General features: G+C 40.4%; 1 protein-coding gene across 4 annotated transcripts in view; it reads right to left on the bottom strand.

Annotated features, from left to right (window-relative positions):
• Positions 1 to 17,164, bottom strand: part of MAPRE2 (microtubule associated protein RP/EB family member 2) — a 170,318-nt gene that overhangs the window by 56,626 nt on the left and 96,528 nt on the right. For all 4 annotated transcript variants that reach the window (XM_073331254.1, XM_073331255.1, XM_073331253.1 and 1 more), the window contains one exon: positions 11,283 to 11,410. In XM_073331254.1, coding sequence (XP_073187355.1) covers positions 11,283 to 11,403 — 121 coding nt within the window. In that variant the 5' untranslated portion in view covers positions 11,404 to 11,410. The remainder of the gene's footprint in view (positions 1 to 11,282; positions 11,411 to 17,164) is intronic.

The raw sequence follows: 17,164 nt of genomic DNA on the forward strand, positions 1-17,164 counted from the left end.
TTTTTAGACTTCCTAGAATTGCTTCCCTGAACATGATTTTAATGTTCCTATTTTCAATGGCTAAACAGTACGTTAGGCATTAACTTTTTGTCTTTAGATAAGATTTAGTAAACTAAGAATTTTGAGAAAAAGCAAGTTTAGTTTTGTTTTGAAGAGGCTTAATGGAATGTTTCATCTATTCCTATGCACCTTCATGCCACTCTTATGATGCTTTTTAAAACATCTTTGGCACTAGTAGCATGGAAAAGTCATGCTAAATGTATCCATATGTTTAGGAATTTATTATGATGCATGCAGTCCCCATGGAGTAATAGAAGTTATTGAATGCACATCAAAAACACCTAAGTGACTTAGGAGCACAGGTTAATAAGACATGCTTCTAAATCACATAGGTGCTTCTGAAAATCCAACCCCATATGTCTAAGAGTTTGTGTTGTGATGCAACCAGGTATCCACTGAACATCTGAATGAAATAATGTATTCTGGATTGTAAGACCTCAAACTCGTCTTTCCTTAAATGGTGTGTTAGCCTCAGGCAGTCAGTTAAAAAAAAACAAACAAAAATACCCTGCTGTTAGGCTTGCCAACTTCCTAATCGCACAAAACCAAACACCCTTGCCCGGCCCCCTGCCCTGAGGCCGACCCGTGCCCCGCCCCCACTCACTCCATCTCTCCACCCTCCATCACTCACTCACTCATTTTCACCAGGCTGGGGCAGGGGGTTGAGGTGCAAGAGGGGGTGAGGGCACCGGGGTGGGGCCAGAAATGAGGGGTTCAGGGTGTGGGAGGGGGCTCCAGGCTAGGGCAGGCTGGCTCTGGGGTGGGGCTGGGGATGAGGGGTTTGGGTGCAGAAGGGGGCTCTGGGCTAGGTGGAGCCTAGAGGTTCAGAGTGTGGGAGAGGGCTCTGGGCTGGAGCAGGGAGTTGGCGTGTGAGAACGAGTATGGGCTCTGTGCTGGGGGTGCAGTTTCCAGTGTGGGGCCAGAAATGAGGGGCTCAGGGTTGGGGCAGGCAGTTGGGAGGAGGTATAAGGTGCAGGCTCCAGGAGGGAGTTTTGGTGCAGGAGGGAGCTCAGAGCTGGGGCAGGGGGTTGGGGGACAGGAGGAGGTGCGAGGAGAGGGTTGTGGATGGTGCTTACCTCGGGGGGTTCCCCAGAAGCAGCGACATGTCCCTCAGTTCCTAAGCGTAGGGGCGGCCAGGCGGCTCTGCACAGTGCGCGCTGCCTCGTCCCGTAGGCGCCACCCCTGCAGATCCCATTGGCCGTGGCTCCTGGCCAATGGAAGCTGCAGAGTCAGTGCTTAGGGCGGGGGCAGTGTGCGGAGCCTCCCAGCTGGCCCTCCACCTAAGAGCCGAGGGACACGTTGCTGCTTCTGGGAAGCCTCATGGAGCCGGGTACGGAGCCTGCCAGCCCCACCCCAGCTGAAAACCAGACAGCTGGCAACCCTAACTGCTGTGCTTATTCAGTATTTCAGGATCAGTAATACTTATTCGGAATTCATTATATTAAATTTGTTTTTCCTAAATCTTCTCCTGTCTAAAAACTCATTTTAAGCATTTTGCTCTGGACATAATGTGTTCCATGATCATTCTAAGCTAAATTTAATAAATAAAGGACAAGTAATGAAAAGCTTCACATGGGTAAAAGTCAATTTAACTTTAAAAGTGACAGTTTGAGAAGAAACAAATAATTTTAACAGAAATATGCAAAGCCTTTTTATTTTTAAAATTTTATTCCTTGTGAGTTTTTGCTGAATTACTATTAATGCCCATGAAAGAAAATAACTGGTGTCTGTTTAGAGTTTATGAGTAGCTGCTTGGCAAGGTCTCTCATGAAGCTCTGCACATGGTCTTAAAAACTGATTGTCAACATCCATTGTACTCTAATGCTAAACATCATACGGAAAACATTAAGGAGTCACTTACACAGTAGACTCTCAGTGTAGCAGGACCTCAATACAGTATGGTAGTGCCTTAAAAACATGGTTCAGTTTCACAGCGCAGACAGGATCAAACTATGTTTTAATCATGTTTTCAAGTCACATTACAGCCTTCACTTTGCAGAGCTGCAGTGTGATTAGAGAACAATGCTGAAATATGTTTCAGTTCTGCCTGCATTGCCAACCGAATGTTTGGGAACAACTGGTCTAAAAGGGTCCCACAGCACAGGCTTTCATAGTGTGTACACAGGAATCTTATTTATTTGGCTTAAAATAAATACATTAAGCAACATGTACCCAAATATTTATGTATCCTTTTCCATCAATTAAAAATACATTGAAAAAATGTTATAGCAAAACAAGCACATTCCCCTCCTGTATACAATGACAAGAGAGCAAATCACACTTCTTCCCACTTGTGGAATCCTCAAGTAAACTTCACCCCAGCCACCCTCAGCCTTGCTCATAAGAAGGGCCCTACCAAATTCACAGTCCATTTTGGTCAATTTCAGTCATAGGATTTTAAAAATCATAAATTTCCGCTATTAAAATGTGAAATTTCATGGTGGTGTAATTGTAGGGGTTCCTGACCCAAAAAGGAGTTGGGGGTGGCTGCAAGGTTATTGTAGGGATGGTTGCGGTACTGCTACCCTTACTTCTGCGCTGCTGCTGGTGGCGGCTCTACCTTCAGAGCTGGGTAGCTGGAGAGCGGTGCCTGCTAGCCAGGAGCCCAGCTCTGAAGGCAGACCAACTGCCAGCAGCAGCGCAGAAGTAAGGATGGCATAGTATGGTATTGCCACCCTTACTTGTGTGCTGCTGTCTGCAGAGCTGGGCCCTCAGTCAACAGCCACCTCTCTCTGGCCGCCCAGCTCTGACGGTAGTGCAGAAGTAAGGGTGGCAATACTGCGACCCCCCCTGCAACTCTTTTGGGTCAGGATCCCCAATTTGAGAAATGCTGGTCTCCCCCATGAAATTGTATAGTATAGGCTAAAAGCACACAACACACCAGATTTCACAGGGGCAGACCAGATTTAACAGTCCGTGATGCGTTTTTCATGAACATTAATTTACGCTAGGGCCCTGCTCAAACATGGTCTTTACAGCATGCTCTGAAAGTAAACACATTTGTATGCATCAGACCAAAGGAAGTATTAGGGGAGTAGATTCTAAAGTTGAGGTTTCCCCACAGAAGAGCCTGGCTGACACGTCCCTTTATGTTAACACTGAAGGAGTTTTAGTTCAAGCACCTCCACTGATTTTCCATTGTGGCAAAATAACCTCTGGGGGAAAGGCTGTCTCAAGTAGTGTGGTTCCAGACACAAGGAGAACAACATTCAGCAGCCCCCTGTGGGCGGCATGAGAAATATAAAGTTGAGTAGGAGTACTTGTGGCACCTTAGAGACTAACCAATTTATTTGAGCATGAGCTTTCGTGAGCTACAGCTCACTTCATCGGATGCATGCCGTGGAAACTGCAGCAGACTTTATATATACACAGAGAATATGAAAAAATACCTCCTCCCACCCCACTGTCCTGCTGGTAATAGCTTATCTAAAGTGATCATCAGGTGGGCCATTTCCAGCACAAATCCAGGTTTTCTCACCCCCCACCCCCCCACACAAATTCACTCTCCTGCTGGTGATAGCCCATCCGGGGTGGCCATTCTCCCTGCGATATGCGTGGTTGGGGTGGGCCATTTCCGGCACAGGTCCAGGTTTTCTCGCATCCCCCCCCCCACCCCCATGCACGCGCGGACTCGCTCTCCTGCTGGTGGTAGCTCATCCAAACTGACTGGTCAGTTTGGATGAGCTATTGCCAGCGAGAGAGTGGGTTTGTGTGTGGGTGGGGGGGAGCCTGGATTTGTGCTGGAGATGGCCCACCTTGATTATGCACATTGTAGGGAGAATGGTCACTTTGGATGGGCTGTTGCCAGCGGGATGGTGGGTTTGTGTGTGTGGTTTTTGGTGGGGGGGTGAGGGGGTGAGAGAGCCTGGATTTGTGCAGGAGATGGCCCAACTTTATTGTCATGCACATTGTGTAAAGAGTTGTCACTTTGGATGGGCTATCACCAGCAGGAGAGTGAATTTGTGTGGAGGGTGAGAAAACCTGGATTTGTGCTGGAAATGGCCCACCTGATGATCACTTTAGATAAGCTATTACCAGCAGGACAGTGGGGTGGGAGGAGGTATTTTTTCATATTCTCTGTGTATAAATAAAGTCTGCTGCAGTTTCCACGGCATGCATCCGATGAAGTGAGCTGTAGCTCACGAAAGCTCATGCTCAAATAAATTGGTTAGTCTCTAAGATGCCACAAGTACTCCTTTTCTTTTTGCGAATACAGACTAACACGGCTGTTACTCTGAAACCTGTCATAAAGTTGAGTATTATGCTGAAAACACTTGGTAGTAGTTGGATGGATTGTCAGTGGCAAGAAACTTTCTTTGAACAGAGGACCAACATGTACTTCTTTTAAAGCAACTGGCATCCTGCCCTACTCAAAGGAGATGGAGGATCTCGTACTTCCCCACTGGACTCCACAAGTCAGGAGAGACAAAGATCCAAAGTACAGAAGGCAGCATGAAATTCTCCCAACACATCCAAAACCTCCAGAAGTGACCCTCGCTGTAATGACCTAATTTTTGTCCTATTCAGATGTTACTCTGCATCCATGGACAAAGCAAAAAGAAAAGGAGTACTTGTGGCACCTTAGAGACTAACCAATTTATTAGAGCATAAGCTTTCGTGAGCTACAGCTCACTTCATCAGATGCATATCGTGGAAACTGCAGCAGACTTTATATATACACAGAGAATATGAACCAATACCTCCTCCCACCCCACTGTCCTGCTGGTAATAGCTTATCTAAAGTGATCATCAGGTGGGCCATTTCCAGCACAAATCCAGGTTTTCTCACCCTCCACCCCACCCCCACAAATTCACTCTCCTGCTGGTGATAGCCCATCCAAAGTGACAACTCTTTACACAATGTGCATGACAATCAAGTTGGGCTATTTCCTGCACAAATCCAGGTTTTCTCACATCCCCCCCACCCCCATACACACACAAACTCACTCTCCTGCTGGTAATAGCTCATCAAAGCAAACAAAGCAAACAGTTTGAGTACCAACAATTGTATCTGCAATGTGAGGAGAAATGTCCTCAGAGTGGAAGGGACTTATATCAACAGTCAAGCAAAGAAAACACATATTAACCAAACCATTCATCACTTGAAATAAAAGTTTCCTGATCAAGACTTTGCAGATACCATAGTGAAGACAAGTGCCATGGTATAAAAATTCCAAATGTCAAACTGTGTGTTGGTTTTACAATGTGGTCTGGCATTCACTAAAGACAAGGTAGAGAATTACCTATTTTATACACACGCATGTATACATACATATATAATTCATTTATATACAAGTCCTCTCTATTTTCATATAGCCTTGCATGACTCATTTAGAAAACACATTCCAATACCACAGCAATACATTCACAAGCGATCTTATAACAGAAAAACTCAATCAACTATGCATACACCATGGAGGAAAAACAATTTTAGTCAAGACAGATTAGTTATAAATCTTATTTAAAACCTATTTTTACTCATTACAAAAATAACTTGACCCTTGGGAAAAGTATGACAATGAAGTTGGCCTTCTATTTGAACTAATGTAACTTAGAAATAAGGCTGCTACATCTAGGGATCCCAATGCATTAAAACCGGTTAGGTTTTTTTGTTTGGTATAGAGGAATGACAGTCTACAGTGCTCTAGATCCTTAGGAGAACATTATGACAGTAGATTGACATGCTATAATGACACGTGCAGTTGAAGATATACATTTTCATATTCAGCTCAACAATCAAATGCAAAACCAATTCAACCTTTTTGGCTAGAGACCAAGAATGACTAAATACCCTCCCCACCAGCACCACCCAAAGTTAAGATAATTCCAAGGCTTTTATATTTTAGAGAGTGTTCCTTGTCTATGTTGTCAAAGCTAAATTATCAGAGCTGCAGACTAAATTTAGATTCTCCAGGGCTGAATTAATCCCTAACCAGTCCTTTTGGCACATCACTACTACAGCAGGCATTCTGAAAGCACAGGGGACACTACACTGCACTCGACCTACTTAGCAAGGACAAAAACACAGCCAAGACTCAAGATGAATACAAATACTGTGCAACTGTAAAAGCAGCCTCTTCCTTTGCTGCTTCTCATCCTAGCTCTATTCATCTAACCAGCTACTGGGAAACAAACTCGTCTCTCTATAGTACATACACTCTTAATGCCACTCCTTAACTACTTAACAGCAATGAAAAATGAAGAAAGAATCCAGTGGCCTTAGCTGTTCTTCCTTCCATTAAAAATGGTCACCTGAAGCTTTTCACTGCAATATTTATTTAGAACTCAAAAGCGTACCTAAAGGCACAGTGTCATCCTATTGTTTTTCCTTTATACTCAAAATGTTTAAAACTGTCTCTGAAGTATATGCTTTACTCCAGTGTGTGCAGGACCTGAGTGCCATCATTTCAGCTGGCATCAGTAGGACCCAAGGATGTTCATCATTCTACAAAACGGGGCTTTAGTGTTTTGCACTCAAACAGTTGATGATTTTTCCTTTTTTTTTTTTTTTTTTTTTTTTAAGTTTGACCCTGTAGTTAGCTTTTTCTGGCATTTGGATTGCTTCTTGCTGCCAAAAATGAGCACAAATTGAAAATGCATAAGACTGCAATACAAAACGTAATGCTTTTTTATTAATTATTATTATTATTATTAAAGAAAGCAAAACACCCTTACAGTTTTTTATTAGGAGATAAAATCCAGTTATCTTAGTCGCTCTGTAACTCACTAGAATACTGTGAAATGCTTCCAAGTGTTACAAAGTTTCCCACATCCTCCTTCCCTTTGAAGTCTTCCAGAAATGCTCATATTTTATGGAAACTAATGTTAAACTGCATGAAGGTTGCAAATGCATTAGGAACGATGGCCAAAATAATGTTAGAATGAATGAATTAGATCAGCCGTTCTCAAACTGTGGTCCATGCAGCCCTTGCTGGTGGTCCACAGACAGCTCGCTGGTCACAGGATGCTAGCTTGCCTCCTTGCTTGTATCTGCTAAACTGCATTAAAAGACAACTAAAAAAATACAGCAAGTGCTTCCTTAATATTACTTTGCCATGTAAACAATCACTGTAGCTGCCACAGGAATTTTCTTTAACAACATGGGTGGAGGAGGGGACAGGGAGACGGGTCTGTGAAATCAAAAATGGCAAGGGAAGTGTCCATCAGCCTGTTGTGGTCCACATTATGAAAATTGTTTGCAAGAACCTGTATCAGTGTCAGTATTTCAGACACTGAGATCTTTTTTGACTGTAGAAACTTTTTTTTTGGGGGGGGGGGGGGAAGAAAACCTGGATTTGTGCTGGAAATGGCCCACCTTGATTATCATACACATTGTAAGGAGTGTGATCACTTTAGATAAGCTATTACCAACAGGAAAGTGGGTTTGTTTGGGGGGGGAGGGGGGAGAAAACCTGGATTTGTGCTGGAAATGGCCTACCTTGATTATCATACACATTGTAAGGATAGTGATCACTTTACATAAGCTATTACCAGCAGGAGAGTGGGGTGGGGGGAGAGAAAACCTTTCGTAGTGATAAACACGCATTATTTCATGCTTTGTGTGTATAAAAACAAACATCTTCTGTATTTTCCACAGTATGCATCCGATGAAATGAGCTGTAGCTCACGAAAGCTTATGCTCAAATAAATTGGTTAGTCTCTAAGATGCCACAAGTACTCCTGTTCTTTTTGCGAATACAGACTAACATGGCTGTTACTCTGAAACCTGTAGAAACTTGGACACACTCTCACACCAAAAATTGCAAGATTGAAACCTTGAATGGATTCTGGATTGGAGCATTTAGGGAGTAGAATAAGAATGCCTGAGAAAAAAAATATAAAGCTAAAATCTCAAATTGAATCGGTAAATAAATGTAAAGCAATTTGGTCTATCAATGTTTGACTATAAAAATAACATGGGAGAATGGAAAAAAATATACAAAGATAGAATCTGAAAGTTAATACAATCCTAGATTTCATTTAATACTAAGTACGGAAAAGGTGGGAATGAGAACTCTGATAAAGCAGCCTTTTTTCAATTCCTCCCATGATACACCCTAAAATCCTTGCTTGAAGACACAGAAAGAGGTCCTATGAGAACGTCTCATGTAGTAAAACAAGACAATGAATTCATAGCATTTTTCCTGCCAACTATGGACAATCCAGATTTAGAGATTTAAGATCTCTAACTTTCACTGCATTCTCCACATTTAAGTTTTTTTTATCAACTATTTTTCCTTTTTGGTTATGGAATTATATCATGAAAGCTTTTATTTAAGTCTGCAAACATTCGAGATGATGGGGTATTAGCTTCAAAGCTTAACTTTAGACATTTCAGAAGTATTTGAATGGTCATACAGGAACAAATCAATAGCTCATCCTGTCCACTATGCTTCCTGTCTTAAATCGTGAAAAATGCTGGTAGTTGTGGGAGAAGGCGTCTATCCTCATGTACCTTATTGCGTCATATTATATGTTTAGATGCCAATACTTAGAAACAATTTGCCAAAACCAATACTCAGACAAATGTATGGAACTTAATTAAAACACCAGCTAGGTATAGTGGTTTTGCTTCAACTAGACACTCACAAAAAAAACCAACCCAAGATGATCTCGGTTCAGCAAAAACAACATGCTATGATGCAATATTTTAAACTAGTCATCTTATGTTTAGCAGCTATATTAGTTACACTGACCTGTACTGTATCAACACGACTTTCACAAGTCCTGTAGTGAAATTTGCTTATGTACGGAAAGAGGACAGATTTCTGCAAGTGGATGGGTTGTTCCTTCATATCAGTTTTGGATTGTTTTGACTGCTCTGTGGAGCTTATATTCAGATAATTTAGAATCACAGAAATGTAGGGCTGTGAGCTCTTGAGGTCATCTTGTCTACCCCACTGCCACGTATATCTAGACCATCCTTGTTAGGCATTTGTACAACCTATTCTTAAAAACCTTCAGGGATGAGGATTCCACATCTCTTGGAAGCATATTCCAGAGCTTAACTATCCTTACAGTTGGAAAGTTTCCTTAATATCTACCCTAAATCTCCCTTGCTGCAAATTAAGCCAATTACTTCTTATCCTACCTTCAGTATACATGAAGAGCAACTGATCACCATCCTCTTTGTAGCAGCCCTTAACATATTTGTAGACTTATTAAGTCCTCCTCAAGACTAAACATGCTTAGTTTTTTAGAGCTTTCCTCAGAGGTCATATTTTCTAACCTTTTTTTTTTGTTACTCTCCCCTCTGGATCTCCCCAGTTTGTCCACATCTTTCTTAAAGCGTGGTTCCCAGAATGGACATAGTACTCCAGCTAAGGCCTCACCACTGCCAAGAACAGTGGGACAGTTACCTCCCATGTCTTACATACAACCTTCCTATCAATACACTCCAGAACTAGCCTAGCTTTTTTCACAATTGCATCACATTGTTGACTCACTCAATTTGTGATCCACTGTAACCTCCAGATTCTTTTCAAAGGTACTACTGCCTACCCAGTTATTCCCCCATTTTGTAGTTGGGGATTTGATTTTTTTTTTTCTTAAGTGTAGTTCTTTGCACTTGTTGTCACTGAATTTCATCTTGTTGATTGTTGGACTAATCTCATCCTACCAAGTGCTTGCAATGCCTCTCAGCTTGGTGTCACTAACAAATTTTATAACTATACCCTCCACTTCATCATCCAAGGCATTAAGAAAAATATTGACTAGTTCATGACCCAAGATAGACCTCTGCGGGACCCCATTAGATAACATCACCCCAGTTTGAGAATGAACCCTTGATCATTACTCTTTGAGTATGGTCTTCCACTCAATTATGCATCACCTTATAGTAATTTTATCTACATCACATTTCCTTACTTTGCTTATGACAATGTCACGTGGGACTCTGTCAAAGCCTTACTAAAATCAAGCTATATCAGACCTGGATCTTTCCCTTCCCTTCCCCCCCCCCACCCCCCATCCACTGGGCTAGTAATCCTGTCAGAGGTTCTTGACAAATCTATACTGGCTATTACTTATAATCCTATTATCCTCTAGGTACTTACAAAACAATTGTTCAATCATTTGTTCCAGTACCCAGAAAGCTAGCATTTTGGAGGACACGATTTACCATATCTTTCATGAAAATCTGACTGAGATGGACATCTACAGAAGAAGTGGTAAGTAAAAATTAAATGTCTAACATGGATCATTCTTACAATAAAATTTCAACTTGGTCAACAGATCTAATTTTTGATGAAGTGGTTACATGGATTCAGTTGTCCTGAACCCCCAAGGCACTGTCTTAGCAGATATGAAGTCACAGCATGCCAGGTAAAGAGTTTGGAGCAATGATCTTATTAGATCTCCTTCACAGAAACACTTTTCATTTTGAAAAACTACAAACAGAAGCCATGATGCAAGTGACACCGCTCACTGCCCATAACTTCCACTTTCCTAGCTGCCACCTAGTTACAGAACCTGCTGTTTTACAGACAGTTTGCAACCTCTACTTTTATTAAATCATGGAGTTCCTCAAAACATCTTCTCTATTCCTAGATCTCATTGACTGCATTGCCTACAGCAAGGGCCTGTCATAGATGCAGTGGAAATAAGCAGATGTGCCTGGCACACTGTAGGAACACCTTGCAGCAGTTAAATGATGCTTTCTTCAAACCGATTATGTCCCACTTCATTTCACATCACCACTTTTCTGTGATTTTTTGTGTGCCCTCCAACAAGAATTTCAGGACACTTACCACTGGTGAATAACCCTTGGCGTATTTTATTCATCTGGGTACCCACCATTGCATTAGTGTATAATGTTGCTTTCACTAAGGTTGTCACTTTTCAGATAATATAATTCCCAGTTTTGCACCAACGTTTTAAAGCTTTCTTCAGTAACTGTACTATGCATTTAATACAGACACTCTCTATTGCATTCCTTTCCTTTGCTGCTTAATCATCATATTTATTACTAGATTTTATCTGCAGCTTTATCTAGACTCTTCGTGTTCTGCATTCATTTTGCTTCCCCAAACAACCTTATCCTTCCATAAGTTATTTTTAACTCAGCTACACAAAACACATGGTTGGATATATTCTTCAGACCGTCTTCCCTCAGGAGAGCTATCCTCTGACACAGAAGGCATTAGAGGTATACATTTTCATCAAATCAGATTTTTAGGTTCAAACATTTTATGAATATACAGTATTTTAAAATAATATCTTACCTGAACAAAGTTGTTCGACTTTTGTGTAGTTTAAAGCTACTATGTCATTAACCCATGCAATGATGTCATGTCTGCTCATAGTCTCTTGGGTTATAGAGGTAGAATACACGTTGACCGCCATTCCCCAACTAGAAAATAAAAGTTAAATAAATAAATCTGCTTGACATTTGAATGAATTTATTTGATACATACATTTTTAAAAGAGCAAGTTTCATGTAATTTCAATCAGTGCTAGTGAAGGAAACAAAACTGCACAGTCTGTAAGAAAGAGCCTGCATTAAACACACCTTTTCTCTTTTCTGGAGAAAGGAGGCTAACTCCACGTAAATTTTCTAACCCACTTTGGCAAGGGGTGATCTCCCAAAGGTCCCCTCCTATGCCAACTATAGCAGAAGGGCAAAGAGCAAACTTTAAAGAAGAGAATATCATACAAAAGTTTGTGGCATTTAGTTAGGATGGTAGCTAGGATGATGGCAATTCTTTTTAGCATACATCTACTAGGAGCAAAGCTGAAGGGTAATTCAGAGAAAGCATGGTCTAAAGGAATTTGATCAGGACTAGTGAGCCGAGACTCTGAAGTTCTAGTTCTGTTTGCCACTTACTGCTGTGTGACTCTGCAGTAATTTAATATCTCTATCAGTTTCTCCAGCTACAAGTTTCCTTATCTAGGTGCTGTGATTAGTTAATATACATAAAGCACGCTGAAGATGTATGATGTTCTACAAGTGCTACATAATAAATATACTAGACTACATAGATCATAATAGTTATGAGCATGACATCAGCTCAGGACAATTATTGTAAAATAAAACAAAGTTTGAATACTCTGGAATGTAATGGAAAACAAAAAATTTGAAAAAACACGCAAAGAAAGAAAAGCTGTAAGCTTAAGTGTGGTTTTGTTTATGAAGGTGACTAAAATTAGCACCTTTTAACTCAATATGATATATGTTCCTTAAGCATATTTGGAGCGCTCTCTCTTGCTTTATTGACAAAAATAAGCTTTTCCTACTTTGACTCTGGTTAATTCTACAGACCCAATACAGTTAGCTACAGGGGACTGAGACAAATTCTTTTCCGATTCATGCCTCAAATTTCTTTTAATTAAGTGCAATATGTTTCCACCATTCCTTTTGTGCTGAAAAACATATCAGCTCACTATAAAGTTTGCCTCCAAATTCCATTCTTTCTATTTGAGATACTGCGGATATGCCTATACTATAGCCACTCAAAGTATTTTCTGGGGAAATATGGGAGGAGTCACAACCATGCCAAAATACAATGTATGGTATGTTATCCTGCAAAAATCAAAATAATGTGTCACAGAAAACGGACAGTAAATTAAAAAAATCTCTAAGTAGCAGTAACCTGCCATCAGCAAGAATCCATGGAATAATGTAGACAAACATATACATTTCCATGTATGTCCAAATGGATGAGCTGTCTATCAATGGCGTGCACAGGCTTCCTCGCAGACAAGAAGACTGGAAAAGCTTGCTACATATCCATACACCCTGGACCTTTACTATAGATTTCCCCATATTTGTAATTGTGCAGTGCTCCACATCTTTCTTAAAAGATTATTCATGAGTTAACAAGTTTTCAAATGAGTGAATTTATTGTAATGTGCCCAGGAGTCTATCCAACCTAACAACATCTAGTGGGAAACCCGAGGTAAGCGGACTGATGTTGGCTTGATTTGCCTAAAATGCTACCAAGGTAGCCACAGCAGTAATGAGTCAAGACATGAACTACAACTGTCTAGGGAAGAGTGGGACCAGGCCAGAGTTGCCCAGGAAACAGAAGATGGCCCAGACTGGAGCTAATGCATAATCTTTAACAGTTCCTGGGGATAGTGAGAGATGGTCAGGGCAATTTAGATAGATATCTTTGAGGAGACTGTGCTAATGGGAATACTGTTTGGGAAAGATAACAGATCCTGGGTTAGAGGGACCCTGACTTAAGTGACAAGTCACAAGGATCTTGTAAATTGGAAGTACTTATATTTGAAGTGTAATATTCAATATACTTTAAGATGTTTACTGAGTAAGATGGTTTGTCCTGTTAATCCCAATAAGTGGTTCTAGGAATTCTTGTTCAAAGTAAGGTTTGTAAGTTGCCCCTTACCAAGACAGAATGAACCACCTCAAGATGACATTGGTAAAATTTGTAAAATTCCAGTTTCTTCTCCATTTTTAGAGTACACTTCAATCAATGCATCCGATGGAGTGAGCTGTAGCTCACGAAAACTTATGCTCAAATAAATTTGTTAGTCTCTAAGGTGCCACAAGTCCTCCTTTTCTTTTCTCAATCATTTGTACATTTCTGAAAGAACTGGGAATATTAATTGCTAGACTACTGGAAACCTGCCACATTTTCAGAACTGGAAGCTCTGAAACTCACAAAACTGCTTTAAATCTTCAGCAAAAGTGAAATTTTATTCTTAGAAGTAATAAGATGGTTTGTGGGGGACCCACTGCTTATGCCTCAGTGATTCCTTATAGAAAATGCTCAGTTTGCTAGTTTAACTGCCAGCCCTGAAATTCAGCCTTGGATCTGAGAGTCAAGCTGGGTTCTCTCTCTCTCTCTCTCACACACACACACACACACACACACACACAGTAAAGGTTCTATTTGCCAAATTATGCTCTCAGTGAAACCTGGGTAGTCCCATTGTTGTGTCGACTGCACTGGTGCCGAGGGTTGTTCACTTGGTAAACATTAAAGCAGGAACAATTTTTCAACATCTGGACTGAGATGAGGAGCATTGACAAAGATTTAGCAACAAAGAGTGCCTGATTACTTTTAAAGGCCCATTATTATGGCCTGTTAGAAACTTATCTCCCAAGGCCAGCACTGAAGAGAGGTTGGGTAGGCATAAATTTGTGTCTGTTACTGAACATTACCTGAAATTTGAACTTAATTTTTGCCAACCCTGAGACATGTGGGATTTCTTTTCTCCTTTCTGAGCTAAAGAAACATCAAGAAGATTTTCATCTCTGTGGTTTTAGTATTAAAGAATACAGTTGACCTGTTGACTCTAAAAACAAATAGCCAAAGAAATCTTCAGTGAAAATTTAATACGTTAAGCTACTCTTTTTTTAAAAAAATCATTAGTTTTTCCAATTACCAGCAGTTTGGGGCCAGCGAATTTAGCCCATCAGAAATACAGTTAGACAAATATACATCTGTCAAGAAGGAAGAAAGTAATAAACCCATCATAGCACTCTTCCAAAAGCCAATACCAAAGAAAAACCCACAACACTTATTACCTTCAGTGACAGTGGTAACATGAGCTACATGCTATACTACACAGAAAGAACAACTCCACAGAAGGAAAACTGTGCAAGGAAATTAACAACATGAAATTTAAAAGGATGCCCTGAAATAGCTCTGTAACTTGCATAGTGTTGGTACAATAGTAAGAAAATATTTTATTACAATCAGGGGTCAAACACAAATTTCTCAAGGTTAATACTAAAGAGATGACAATTTTCTATTTACAAGTCTAGATGTATATTTTTGGCCATATCATGCCAGTTTTTAAATACGACCCATTTTAAAATAGAATTTTTCCATGAAGTCATTGCGGGAGAGCGACTTCCACTCAATCAAACACAATGATAAAGCCCTTTATTTGCAATGGTTTATACTGTATTGCATTCCTGAATCTTCCTTTATATCTAGGGTGACCAGATAGCAAGTGTGAAAAATCGGGACGGGAGTGGGGGGTTATAAGGATCTATATAAGAAAAAGACCCAAATATCAGGACTGTCCCTATAAAATCGGGCCACCTGGTCACCCTATTTATATCTTCTTTTGAAATAGTTTACAATGTACCACTAAATTCTTTGTACACCACCCTGGAGTTTATTCCAATAGAGGAGGTTTTTTAAATAAACAAAGGAAAAGCTTAGTTGTAAGATCACATTTAAAGTAAGTGTGTTCTAAATCAGTGCTCATTTTCTGTATGGATGCTCACACAGACTATCTTACTATAAATCAACAACTATGCAGGAAAAAACAATCCACTACATGTAACATGGGCCAAATTTTCTAAAGAGCACAGTACCCAACATGCTCATCTTTTGAGAGTCTGAACCAAATTTAAAATACATTCAGTAAAGTGCAACATAATGGCTAAGGAGGCAGAAAGCTGTGTTCACAACTACTGACCAAGCAACTAAGAACTTGCAGATTTTATTATGTTTGTTACCCTGGCTCACCAACCTTTCCCATGCCCACTTGTTTGCATCGTTGACCTGTTATGTTTGTCTTTTTGACTGTATGCTCTTTGGGACAGGGACTGTCATTCATTGTGTGTCTGCACAATGCCTAGTTCAATGGGACCCAACCTAACTGTAGTCTTTAGGCAAAACCACAATACCAATGTTCAGCAACAGCTAGAGATACGAGTTAGATCTGGAACTCCATCTTGGGCCTTCCATACCCCATACTTCATAAAAGTTCAGAGCAGAAATTTGCGGCTCACAGACCTTACAGTGAAGAGTTAGAAAATGTGCTAGTTAGAAAAAAAGAGTCATTCATTTCAATTATGAAAACCTTAAACTGAAATCCATAGAATTGCTAATTAATATTTATCAGTTTTCACATTATATTATTAATTCAAGCCCTGTTTCAGCAAGACACTTATGCATATGAGTAACTAAGCACTTGAGAGTCTCATTGATCTCTTCGGGTACGTCTATGCAGGGCTGGGAAATTGCTGTGCAGGTGTTTGGGCTCAGGCTGGAGCCTGAGCACTGGGACCCCACAAGCGTGGGTGGGGTCCTGAGCCCAGTCTCCAGACCAAACCCAAATGTCTACACTGCCATGTTTAGCCCTACAACCCAAGCCCCAGTCAGCTGACCTGGGCCAGCTACAGTTATGTCACAGGTCTTTTATTCTAGAGTAGAATATCAGGATTAATCAGGTGCTTGAAGTTAAGCACATGCTTACAATAACCTGATGGATCAGGGTCTTACTAGTTTAGCATATCCCTTGATAATACATAGTCTGATCCAAAACAAAACTAGATATTTGTGTGTGGCACAATATACATTACAGGGTATGATAAAAGTGTTCCAGAAATGCTTACAGATAATTATGACCGATAAGAGAAATCATCATCGAGTTATATTTGGGGAGAACTTTTTGAATGTGAAATATTTACTTAGCAATGTTTTTTTTTTTCCTAAAAAGCAAACAATTGTTGGCAGCAGAAGTTATTTCTGCCAAAAGCAGTAATAGAGGCCAGATAAAGGATAAAACAAGTGAGGAGTACTTCCAAATTAGTTTGCCCATTTTATGGAATGTATGAAACTATCATTTTTCAAGAAACAGACAGAGGACTTTTGTAGATGCTAGAAGTAGGATAAATCTGTGGATAAATGGATAAAAAGACTGTTAAAATGGGAAAATCTTATTCTAATAATGCCAAGGGAAATCATTCCAGAAGTCCTCCCCTGACAGTACCCAAGATACACATTTTGAATAAAAGGAAAGCTCTCAGAACAAAGCTGTTGAAGCAAAAGATATGAACAAATAGGCCAAGATATAGATGAGTGAGTCTGCCCAGGTCTGTGTGGGAAGTCCATTTAAAATGAATAGCTTCTGCAAAAGAATAAAAAGCTCAAAGCAGCAGAAAAACAGGGAAGCTTATGATTCACTCTGGCCATTTTTCTATGGGAGAAAAATTATTGATGTCATCCTGAACTGGGGGGGATGGAGGAGAGAGGTTGTTTTAAGATTAGACCTTTGCTGCTGTCTTAACACAGATTATGTACAGATTCAGTGTTCAGTTTTGATCATTAGAGAGGCCAATTATACTCCTCCTGGGGCTCGCTGTATTGAAAACAATTTCTGGACACAATTTGGGCAA

The sequence above is a fragment of the Lepidochelys kempii genome, chromosome 2 (genome assembly GCF_965140265.1).
Source record: "Lepidochelys kempii isolate rLepKem1 chromosome 2, rLepKem1.hap2, whole genome shotgun sequence".
Classification (NCBI taxonomy): domain Eukaryota; kingdom Metazoa; phylum Chordata; order Testudines; family Cheloniidae; genus Lepidochelys; species Lepidochelys kempii.